This window comes from Mytilus edulis, chromosome 3 (assembly GCF_963676685.1).
Source record: "Mytilus edulis chromosome 3, xbMytEdul2.2, whole genome shotgun sequence".
Taxonomy (NCBI): Eukaryota; Metazoa; Mollusca; class Bivalvia; order Mytilida; family Mytilidae; genus Mytilus; species Mytilus edulis.
In genome coordinates this window covers 37,329,302-37,342,007 of record NC_092346.1, presented here as the reverse complement: position 1 = coordinate 37,342,007, position 12,706 = coordinate 37,329,302, and the positions used below count along the sequence as shown (strand labels likewise).

The following is a 12,706-nucleotide window of genomic DNA, read 5'->3' as shown; positions in this document are numbered from 1 at the left end:
AGGCTAGGCTTTGGGTAAAAAGCCTGCTCTGTATATGCATCACTCATTATACTGATCTATACTATGATCTACTATATATATACCGATGTGATATCCAGTAGCTTGTGACAAAAAAACGTCAGATAGACAAAAATTGACATGCGGGATCTGTGACTGAGTTAATTCAAATCATGATTGTCAGTACTGTATTGATCAGACGGGATTCCACATTCCATATTGTAATAAATAGGTTTCCATGACTATACAAAATGCATTTTTATTATAGTCTTTTACACTGACAAAATTACTAAAGTGTTGTTCAAGACACCTAACGTTATAAATAAACTCATCATATATAGATATCAGGATAAACAGTAGTGACATATATTGATCTAGTGGTTGTAAATAAACTCAACGTATATATACCAGGATTGAAATTTGTACGCCAGTCGAGCTTTTCGTCTATAAAGGACTTACCACTGAAAGACGCTCGAATCAAACAAGTTAAAACGTAAAAAAGGACGAATTTGAAGAGCATTGATGACCTAAAGTTCAGAAGTGTTTTGTCAAATATAGCTAAGGTAATCTACAGCTGTGGTAGAAGATCCTTAGTACTATTCCGAAAAATTCCAAGTTAATTTATAATTATGACCATATCAATGATAAATGAGTCATAAATCAAGGCAGCACAGACGTACAATACCATTGCAGAGTCATCTACCCAGCGTATAGTTGTAAATAAACTCATCATAGAAACCAGGATTAAAATTTTCTGCATCTTCGGCTTACTTGATCTTGTAGCATTCCTTTTATAATTTCAGAAATTATGTTTGACTTGTTAGTTGTTTTTGGAGTGGCATTATTATTTATACAAATAATAAGAATATTATTAAGCGACTGTGATCTTCATTTACAATGGTACTGTAAGTTCGGAGAGACACCAGGTAAATAGTTTATTGCATATGTTAGTTACAGCAGAACCATTCTATTCGTGTATTCGTTCAGTGTATGTTCACTTGTTTTATTAATATATCTTTTGACTGAGTTTAGCCATTTCATTTGATATTTATAGTGGGTCTTTTTATGTTGTGATGTTACACTATTGTTTCAGGTAAGGGTGAAGATTGGAACCTATTTTTAAAAACTGCATTTGTTCGCACCTGTATTAATTTAGGAACCTGATGTTTAGTGGTTGTTGCTGTTCGGTGTGAGCCAAGGCTCCGTGTTGAAGACCGTACTATGACACATACTTTTACAAATTGTGACTTTGGTGGAGAATTGTCTCATTGGCACTCATACCACTCATTTTGATTTCTAAGTAAAATAATCTTCTTCAGAACGTTATCAAAATAATGCTTTTCCCGCACAATACAAGTCTGAAATCATCACAAAAAGATTTTTTTCTAAACCTTTGTATTCTAAATAATTATTTATGTTGTGTTTTTGTTATCTATCATTCCGTTGTTTTATAGTTTAGTTTATTTCATGTATTAGTTTTGGTAGTAAGTTCTTTAATTAGTGTTTTGTTAACCCAGTAATCGAAATTAAAAAAAAAATATATATGAAAATGCCGCAAGTTTACCACGCCATATTTTCGTGTACACGAACCTATACGAAAGGGAAAAAACTGTATCATTTTCAGGTTCAAAGGTCAAGGTCGTTGTCACAGCTGTTGGAATAGACTGAAAATAAATTTTAGTTGCAGTCTGTTGATTTTAGACGAATTCTTGAACCCTTGTTTGATTTGAAAAAAAAACCCAACTTATTCTAGCTGTTGAAAGTAAGAAAGAACGAAAATACATCGTCAGTTGTTAATGACAACTGTAAATAGAAAGACATTCTTCTAAATTTTTGTTTCTAGATTAAATTTCTTTCATAATACTTTGAAATGTTCTAAAATATTTTTATTTGGTTTGTGCTTCCTCGTTTGGTGATTCGGACATGGTCACTGGACCCCCATTGCTCAAAAGAAGGGTCTTCTGTATATCATCATAGAAAGAGATTATATGATTTGATAGTTGTGTGTAAGGATTGAGTTATAATTTCTAAATTTCTAAATTAAATTTCTTAAAACACTATTTTAAACAACATATCTGAAATATTGTTTTGAATATACCCCTTTAGATCTGGAAGATTAACCGGGATCAGCGTAATCCTAGTGCAGTTAAAAAATAAACTTACAATATAACTGATCTATTGTATTATTTTGTATAGAGCACTTGGAGAACGATAAGGGACTATCCGATTTGAATTTTCGTAAGAGGTCGATATTTTTGTTATTTTATCCTTTGGTTTTTGTTTACGTTTATAATTTTGCAAACTTTCGCGTAAAGTATGTAAAAATCATGTTTGACATTCAAAATGTCGTTAATGATGACAATACTGTTATAAGAAGGAGGTAGATCGTGAAATATGACTTTTATCAACTCATCCAAATTATAATTTTTCTTGTCTTATTATCCTATTTGTACGTGGGTGTGGGTGATTCATTTATTTTCATCAAGTTTTAAATCTAAAGGCATCGTTGTTTCATCTGTTATGTAATAGTGAAATTGGTTTAGCTCTAAAAGATCTTGAATAGACGTGCAATCTTCAAATTTACAAATTGAAAATACAAATCAATTTGAAAAGCTAATGGAAAATAATCAGACATTTCTATACATTTGTAGCCTTATCTAATTCACACATCTGAACATAACTGTCATTGTTTGAAGGATATGAAATGATTTCTTGCTATTGCAGCCTCACTGAAAGGCAAAGTGGTATGGATAACGGGTGCCTCCAGTAGCATTGGAGAAGCTCTGGCATACAAGTTATCATCAGTTGGATGCAAACTTATATTATCAGCAAGAAGAGAAGATAGATTTAAACAAGTCAAAGATCATTGTCTAAAACGTATTTCTTTTTTACAGAACATTTTGTTATTTTGTTTGACTAACGCATGGCTTAATGTCACCATTCCAACAACATATATCTAGTGTTTTACTTGTAATTTTTCATTTTTGTCGTTAACATAAATTTGTAACGAAACAAAATTTTCAGTTACCAAACGATATGTAGCTAAATAATATTCCCAGTATGTATTTATATAGTGTTTGCGGTAGTCCGTATCATTTCTATTTTTATGTTATCATAAAATAGATCTATTAGTAGACCAAATGAAATACTGTATCACAGCTCTCTTTTAAAAGTGAATTATTTTTGATATTTCAACTTTAATAATTTTTAATACTCATAAGACAAAAGATAAATGTCTAAATCGTATTTTTCTTTTACGTTACTTTGTATAATCTTGTTTGCCTGACGCATGCTTTCAGTAATCCTTTCAACAACATACTAGTATATCTAGTGTTTTAGTTTTTGTAATGTTTCATTTGTGTCGTTTAAATATATTTCAAACGAAACAAAATTACAGTTACAAAACAATATGTAGCATAACAATAGTTCCATTAAAAAACAAGCAAAAACAGAAATTTATATGAATAATAGAGCGGAAAAATGCCGAGGAATAGATGTTATGGTAAAAATAAATAAAGAAAGGGAAAATAGTAAAATAAGCAATTGAATAAAGAAACGAAATATCCCATCTAGACTTTCATCATTATTCTAATTTCAGAAAATCCAGGAATTGGGACAGAAGACATCTCCATTTTACCACTTGATCTTTTGGATTTTGGAAGTCATGCAAATGCAGTTGAAGTTGTACTTAAATATTTCAAAAAGGTTTGTTATAATTTTTATTGTCTATTATGTTCTATTTTAGACTGCCCTTTTTCGGATCATATTCCATATAAGGTTTAGAAGCACCATTACAAAACTTGATATTCTAAATGCTTTCCGACTATTTCCAATGTGCACATGATTAATTTGAATCAAACTCCTACTGAATCAAACTGAAGATAATATAGTACAATACAAATTAATATATGGCTATGAATTTAAATTAATTTAGCTAAATATTAAAAAAAAAGCAATCTTGGATTTTTATCCTATTTTTCAGATAGACGTGCTTGTAAATAATGCTGGTCGATCACAGAGAGCATTATGGGAGAAAACAAGTCTTGAAGTTGATAAAGCAATGTTAAATGTAAATGTTCTCGGTCTTCTGTCACTAACAAAATGTATCTTACCACAAATGATTAAACAAAACTATGGAAGGATTGTTATTACAAGTAGTTTGGCAGGAAAGTTAGGTATGAAGACGATGTATGTTCATGTATTTTTTCCCACACTTTCCCCTTGAAAACACAGTCAGATAGATAAGAAACTTATTGTTTGTGTAGAGTTATATAAGCTTCATTTAAAGAACGTTATTATGTTGCACTAGATTATCAAATTAAACCGTACCTAGTTGTTAAACCTCATGTGCATTTTTACAATTTATGTCTTTTAAGTGAGTCGAGTCAAAAATAATCAACGCGTCGAAGACCTGTTACAATAACAAATATACAAACCAAATGAAGACACACGCGAGAATGACAAGAATTCCAAAAGAAGGAGACTGTTTAATTTGTAAAAATGCAAAGCGATTACCACTTTTCATTCCAAGTAGTCTTTTTTTTAAACTGCATGGAATCAAACACCACGTAAAGGTCTACATGTGTATATATGTTAAATGGTTTTTTTGTGTATATTCTAGAATATTTTTATTAAATTTATTTGTGTTCTTGTTGTTTCATTTTAGGAGCACCAGGACTAGGTTCTTATAGTGGATCAAAACATGCCTTACATGTAAGTCTTAATCCTTGATACTTTCTTTTTGATTACCGGTGTATACATATAGATTCTTACATTGATACGAGTGGGTTATCGGATTTATCCAATCGAGGTAGTTAAATTATCAATTTTAAAGTCTGAGCCTCGTCGAGGACTTTAAAATTTATAATTTAACTATCGAGATTGGATAAATCCGATAATCCACGAGTAACCATGTAAGAATCTGTTTCTCTAATCATTAAAAAATTAATTTTCTTTTTTTGTTAAACGAAAATCCCCTTCGAGTGCCTTTCACATTCCACGAAGTTGTCAATTTCATTAACACCTGTTAGCATACTTTGATTCATTCAGTTAGCTAAAGAGGTTATGACCCTTAAAATCATCCAATGATCTTTTGAGATCACCGGCAACCACACGTTGATAAATTTTTTTTTATACAATGGGTTCGGAAAGAGATAAATTTCCATAGAATTAGAGAAGTTTCTTTACACTATCACGTAATGATTGTTAAGATAAACTTCTCCATTAAGCAAACTTCGATTAAGTTATGTCTCTATCCTAAAATGTTATGTTTGATTTTTTCACACCATTCTGCTCCGCGTCATGTTTTAGTCCTTCTAATCTAGCACACCCTGTTCCCTCGTCGTCGACATGTACTACATCACCCCAGCTTTGTTTCCTTTACGCTTATTACTCGTTCAATATAAAAATACGAAGATGTGATATGATTGCTAAATGAGACAACTTTCCACGAGAGACCAAAATCTTGTTTGAAGGGTTAAAGATACAAAGTAATATTATAATTTATTATTTTTCATAGCGCAGAATGCTCACCAATTTTATAAAGTGATTTCAACTTTTCCTCGATACGAAATTGCTAATGATAGTTTGCCTATGCATAATTTTTCTTGAAGGGTTGGTTTGAAGCATTGCGTATAGAAGGATACAACTATAATATTGATGTAACAATGGTTTGTCCAGGTCCAGTGTTCTCAGAGGCATTGCTGCATGCGTTTACTGAAAGTGGCGAAAAGGTGAGATCATGAATAGTCTTTCTGCGTTTGGGTTCCTTATGTTTTATATATATTTGGTATTAAGGGCATACGATACAGTTGGTACAGGGGAGGTAATAACTTTGCTAATGTTATTTTCGCGACGTCAAACTGTGACATACCGGGAAAAGATGCATTTTTCGACTGATTTTTATCATTCCAATTGATTTAATTTGAAAACGAGTGCATGGACCCCTATTTTTTAAAACGACATTTTGTTTCATTTTGCAGGGAGATTATGTGAACCAAATTTGATAAAACTGTAAATAGTGCAATTTTTTTTAATGTTGATAAATATACAGCAAAAAATTACGTTTTTTTTTCTCAATTCATGACCATTTGATAAATATGAGTTATATCTGGATAAAAAATGCATAAGTTTTTAGAATACTTATAAAATACAGAAATTACAAATTATTTAAAAAACAAACCAATTTGTGTTTATCTTTTAAAACAAAACAGTCCTGGCTTTCTTTCGAAACGGAAAATACGGCCACAAAGGCTTATTTTGAGCAAATATACAAAATTTCGACCTCATTTAACTGAAAAAGTAGCACATGAAGGTATATTTTTTATTACATATTTGATTTAATCAGGCAAAAAAATAGCCTATCTGAAAATTTTCATCAAACTGTAAATACGGGATCAAAACTGTATCGTATGCCCTTAAACAAATAGATTTTCTGAAGAAATTTAAAAATCTGGTTTTGCTCAATAAGCGATTAAGATTATAACACCATTTTGACTTCTGTACCCAAATATTTTTGTCATTTTTACATATTGTCTCTGTTTGTTTTGCTCATACAAACGCATCTATCCCATCGAACTAGAGATAAAGGATACTACAGATACAGTTAAGTCGGCTTCATATCTTGACTTACATCTAGAAATTGACAATGAGGGTCGGTTGAAAACAAAACTTTACGACAAAAGAGATGATTTCAGCTTTCCAATTGTGAACTTTCCATTTCTAAGTAGCAACATTCCAGCAGCACCTGCATACGGGGTATATATCTCCCAATTGATACGATATTCCCGTGCTTGCATTTCCTATCATGATTTTCTTGATAGAGGGTTGCTGCTCACAAGGAAGCTATTAAACCAAGAGTTCCAAATGGTGAAGTTGAAATCATCCCTTCATAAATTTTACGGACGCCATCACGAGTTGGTTGACCGTTATGGAATAACCGTATCACAAATGATATCGAATATGTTCCTTACGTCGTAACTACAATTCCCTTCCCTTTCATGAATGTGACCTACCGAATTAGACTATTTACCGGATTAAAATTTTGTAATCACATAAGCAACACGACGGGTTCCACATGTGGAGCAGGATCTGCTTACCCTTCCGGAGCACCTGAGATCACCCCTAGTTTTGGTGGGGTTCGTGTTGTTTATTCTTTAGTTTTCTATGTTGTGTCATGTTTACTATTGTTTTTCTGTTTGTCTTTTTCATTTTTAGCCATAGCGTTGTCAATTTATGAGTTTGACTGTCCCTTTGGTATCTTTCGTCCCTCTTTTATGACATAATGATGTATTTCTATGCCACTGCTGTCAAGTGGGATGTTTAGCTCTCTATACATCCTGGAATAATCCGTCATTTTCTACACAATGACATACATGTAACAAGTCAAAAATATGACAGTTTTTTTTATTTATTTGACGTGGTTGAGCTTTTGATTTTGCCATTTGATAAGCCGGGACTTTCCGTTTTGAATTTACTTGGAGTCGGTATTTTTGTTAATTAACTTTTTGTTTTGTTTTTGAACATAAACTTTTATATCTAACAATGAAAACAATATAATAGAACTGTATGGAACTTTGAAACACATTTCAAAATAAATTCGGAATGTACTATATAAAGTTACTCCATGAATAAATAAATCAGCTAATATATGCCCAGCAGAAAAGTACATTGTCGATGAAATAAGATAATATGAATTATGTGTTATTTACACCAAATTAAATAAGCATTTGTTAGATGAAGAGTGATTTATTAATAAAGACCTACCAATAAAAGGGTTCAATGTTTAAAACATAAACCATTTGTTATAAGATTAATGTATTGATTTTTTAGACATTTGGAGTGGAAATGAAACCTACAGAGAAAAGAATGACTGCCGAACGATGTGCTTATCTTATGTCTGTAGCAATGGCAAATGATTTAGATGAAGTTTGGTTATCAGGAAACCCAGAACTGTTCTTTTTATATTTATACCAATATTTTCCTACTATAACAAGAAGGTATATTGATAGTCTTATTTACTTTTTATTGCAAAATGTCTACTTCATTAACCTCTCGCCTCGAAATAGCCATTTTGCATTGATTGGTTGATCTTTTTGTCAAAGAACGTCTCGTCCTGTTTCTAATAAAAGTTCATCGTAAATTATCCAAGACCTTATAGATTAATACGAAGTTTTACTTCATAAATATCACAAGATTGCCTTCCGCTACGGACTTTAGGTGATGAAGTTTTGTATTTTTTATATTTTACTTTAGTTTTCCGTTATTTGTCTAATTGATTTTATGATTCTTGGTCGTATGACAATTAAATTGTGATTCGGTATTTGTGCATATTGTCATCGAATTTTTGACTTTTTGCGTTATTGGTGCAGATGGATCATGAGGTAAGAATCGATCACAAAAGGGTTTTTGTGTATTTTTTTCTATTTTGTTTACCCTTGTATTCATATTTTACTAAAAACTAACCTAGTCGAAAAAGTGTATACCTTATAAGGTATATAAATTTACTATCTACTTCAACACATTTTTTCTGTGCGTCTTTTTAAAATTTATTTGTATGTCTTTTTAATGTTTATTCCGTTTGGTTGCATGTTTGTGATGTATGTTTACACAGTTTCTGCTGCTGGATCCCAATTATTGATACATACATCTATCATGTCTGTTTGGTATAACTTAACTATATACAACTGTCATACAATTTTGAGGTTAAATTAGCTATAACACAAGGTTGTATTCACTATGTTCCTCAGAAAATGCCTGTACCAAGTCCGGAATATGAAAAATATTCAACTCTTGACCAAAAACAACGATATTTAACGTATGTGCTTCGTGCAAAAGTGGATTACTGTGTTGTTCGGTCCCTCGTAGAGTATTTTTCTATATTTCTATATTCTTCGATTAGCTATTCTACGATTAATGAATGACTTCCCTCTACGAATGAAATTCGTCATCAATTAAAAAGAGCTTGACATAAGTATTTTAGAAGGTTGTTCAGGTATCATGTCTGCTGATTTTCTTGATAATTTTGTTTTTTAAATCTGTATTATTAATTTTGCTGAACTTTTATTTATTAACCATTCAAATAATCCGTAAATTAAATCATATATATAAAAAAAGACATTCCCTACATATCAATCTTATTTAAATAATTCTGAATGATTGATAACAGGAATCCATGCTCTCTAACAACGATGATGTTTCTCAAATGCAAATAATTTTCACGAATCAAATGTCAGATTTGTAGCTTGCATGTGCAAAACTATTCGATTACTGACCATTTTTTTTATTGATCAGTATTCTTAATTGTGATAAGTGTTCATGTAACTGCAAAGTTGAACGGTAAATTAAAAAAGGTGTTATCAAACATTGCCATTATGACTCTTATATATTATCTAATGGTTGACTCCTGTCCCCATATAGAAACTTCAATTTGTTATCAATTAAGAATAAGATTATGCCGCTTTGGAAAACATTAACATTTGTCTTGCACAAGAATAGCTATGATTCTTGTCCAGATATGGCTTTTACTAATAGTCCATTTTGGCTTTATCATTTTTTCAGTTAATGACTTTCAAATATGTTGATCTCGAAAAACAAATTAAAACCTGGTGCATTAAAATTTGTAGAGTTAATCTTCTTATGGATATTGAAGTGAACAATAGACATGTATGCATGCCACACTTGGTTTCGTTTATTGACGAAGTTAATTCTATCTAAAATAAACTAAGATGGTTGAACAATTAATAGAATGTTAGAACGGTTAATGGCATAAATTGATAGCGCTGAAATGCATAACGGAAAGCGGAATAAAATATTTATTCCGCTTTCCGTTATAAATATTTTAAAAGATTCATTCATGTTTATACGGAATAACCACATCAGCAGCTTTCGTTTAGGTATTCACTCTCTGCAAGAAAAATAAGAATTTGGAATAGAAGGTCTTGAATATCGATATTAATTGTACAAGTTTAAGACATATACTCATTATGCAGATTCAATGTTGCTTCAAAATTTATATAACAGTTGTAAATATTGTAATGTCTTATGTCAGTTATTTTTTTTAACAGATTAGGAAGACGTATTGGTGCCAAACGTGTCAAGAAGCTACAATCTGGAATGACAAATTTACACTAACATCTCATGGGAACTGCAGAAATGCAATTTGTATTTGGTTTGTTTCATAATATCTTTGCAGGTACCGAAACGTGCGTCTGCTTACATAATGGATTTGATAGACATTTGAGGTTGGTTTTTTTTCAGTTTAAATAAAGAAAATGTAAAAGTTTCTTTATGCCTTACAAGGAATTAAAAAACAATCAAACTTGACCAAGGTTTTTTCAATGGAATTAAGAGTGTTATGGTGCAGCATGAGGAGTATATCAATACATTGTCACTTATATACAAATACGACATTTTATTTGAGGACCGTTAAGGAGGTTAATATAGTCAAATTTAGTACGCAAAATATGTTTTCTTTCATCGTGGAATCTCCAAAAAAAACTTTCAGTCTAATTTGAATATAACACATCAAAGAGTATTCTACGACAAGAATTTTGAAATTCGAAATTATGATTCATCCAAAGATAGTAGAACAAAGATTGTTAAACAAAATGACATATTTTCTTCAGTGACTGGTGTTTTTTAACTGATGTTGACCCTTTCAATTTGACTTACTACCTAATTTGCTTTGACCGGACAGCAGGGTTTGCATGTGAAGTAAATAGTTATCAAAGGTACCAGGATTATAATTTAATACGCCAGACGCGCGTTTCGTCTACATAAGACTCAACCGGTATTCAACACGGAGCCTTGGCTCAAACCGAACAGAAACAACCACTAAACATCAGGTTCCTAAATTAGGACATGTGCGAAAAAATGCAGTGGATTTAAACGTTTTTAAAAATAGGTTCCAATCTTCACCCTTACCTGAAACATAGTGTAACATCACAACAGAAAAAGACCCACTATAAATATCAAATGAAATGGCTAAACTCAGTCAAAAGATATATTAATAAAACAAGTGAACATACACTGAACGAATAAACGAATAGAATGGTTCTGCTGTAATGAACATATGCAATAAACTATTTACCTGGTGTTTCTCCGAACTAACAGTACCATTGTAAATGAAGATCACAGTCGCTTAATAATATTCTTATTATTTGTATAAATAATAATGCCACTCCAAAAACAACTAACAAGTCAAACATAATTTCTGAAATTATAAAAGGAATGCTACAAGATCAAGTAAGCCGAAGATGCAGAAAATTTTAATCCTGGTATCTATGATGAGTTTATTTACAACTATACACTGGGTAGATGACTCTGCAAGTTTAGTCCCCAATGGTATTGTACGTCTGTGCTGCTTTGATATATCATTGATATGGTCATAATTGTAAATTAACTTGGAATTTTTCGGAATAGTACTAAGGATCTTCTACCACAGCTGTGGATTACCTTAGCTATATTTGACAAAACACTTCTGAACTTTAGGTCATCGATGCTCTTCAAATTCGTCCTTTTTATACGTTTTAACTTGTTTGATTCGAGCGTCTCTCAGTGGTAAGTCCTTTATAGACGAAAAGCTCGACTGGCGTACAAATTTCAATCCTGGTATAGACGTTGAGTTTATGTACAACCACTAGATCAATATATGACTTTCTGGTGAAAGTTTCATCCCCAAGGGTATCACCAGCCTAATTGTCGGCACTTCTGGGTTGGCATGAATTATCACTGCTATGGTCATAATTTTTGTTTACATAGTTATCAAAGGTTCCAGGATTATAATTAATTACGCCAGACGCGCGTTTCGTCTACATAATACTCATCAGTGACGCACAGATCAAAATAGTTATAAAGCCAAACAAATATAAAATTGAAGAGCATTGAGGACCAAAAATTCAACAAAAAGTTGTGCCAAATACGTTTAAGGTAATCTATTCGTGGGATAAGAAAATCCTTATTTTTTTTCAAAAATTCAAAGCTTTGTAACAGGAAATTTATAAAAATGACCATATAATTGATATTCATGTCAACACCGAAGTACTGACTACTGGGCTGGTGTTAACCTCGTGGAAGAAACGTCCACCAGCAGTGGCATCGACCCAGTGGTGTAAATACTCATCGTTCGGCTCACACCAAACTAAATTGAGCAGTTTCATGGTTTTTTAATAGACTGGTTTTGATTTCTTATGTAATAAAGTGCGTCTCACGTATATTATTTATAGATTAATTAATGGAAGAATTCAAATATCGAAAAATATTCAACGAGTGACTGAACAACACATTCATTCGCGAATGCGCATGAGTTAATTATCAGTGTTGTTCGGTCACGAGTTGAATATTTTTCGATATTTGACTTCTTTGATAAGTTATTCTTTTTACTACATTGGCAAATGGCTTTTTTTTAATAAAATTAATGTAGAAAATGTAAGGAACTATTTTTTTTCTAAGCATTCCCAATTTGTTTTGATCCGACGTTATTATAGGAAATACAAGCCATGGAATATCGTATCAATTGGGAGATATATACTCCGTGTAACTTATACTTGCTAATTAAGAGTAACAATATCTGAAAAAATTCTTTATCATCAACACCTGAAAATCTATACAAACTGTTAGTAATTAATTATTACCAATAGTAATAATTTATCACTAGTACCTAAATATTTAATACTGGGTGGATGATATCTTCGATAAATATCTATTCACA

The 12,706-nt window shown here is 31.5% G+C and overlaps 1 protein-coding gene across 2 annotated transcripts; it reads left to right on the top strand.

Moving 5' to 3' along the window:
- Positions 1 to 795: 795 nt before the first annotated feature.
- On the top strand, positions 796 to 10,290 carry LOC139516395 (dehydrogenase/reductase SDR family member 7-like). Of its 2 annotated transcripts, XM_071306468.1 has the most exons (8): positions 796 to 923; positions 2,722 to 2,874; positions 3,596 to 3,702; positions 3,980 to 4,172; positions 4,664 to 4,710; positions 5,610 to 5,729; positions 7,828 to 7,994; positions 10,062 to 10,263. In XM_071306468.1, exons 1-8 carry the CDS (start codon positions 806 to 808, stop codon positions 10,126 to 10,128), a joined length of 972 nt encoding a protein of 323 aa, XP_071162569.1. In that variant the 5' UTR covers positions 796 to 805; the 3' UTR covers positions 10,129 to 10,263. The 2 variants fall into 2 exon arrangements, with proteins under 2 accessions (XP_071162569.1, XP_071162570.1); XM_071306469.1 differs by lacking the exon at positions 7,828 to 7,994 and having other exon boundaries at positions 10,062 to 10,290.
- Positions 10,291 to 12,706: the final 2,416 nt, after the last annotated feature.

Bases quoted from the DNA above. Each gene is read 5' to 3' on its own strand.
- LOC139516395 (XM_071306468.1), top strand. From the start codon at position 806: ATGTTTGACTTGTTAGTTGTTTTTGGAGTGGCATTATTATTTATACAA. The intron at 2,875-3,595 runs GTATTTCTTTTT...TTCTAATTTCAG, and splicing joins CAAAGATCATTGTCTAAAAC to AAAATCCAGGAATTGGGACA. The intron at 7,995-10,061 runs GTATATTGATAG...TTTTTTTAACAG, and splicing joins TTTCCTACTATAACAAGAAG to ATTAGGAAGACGTATTGGTG.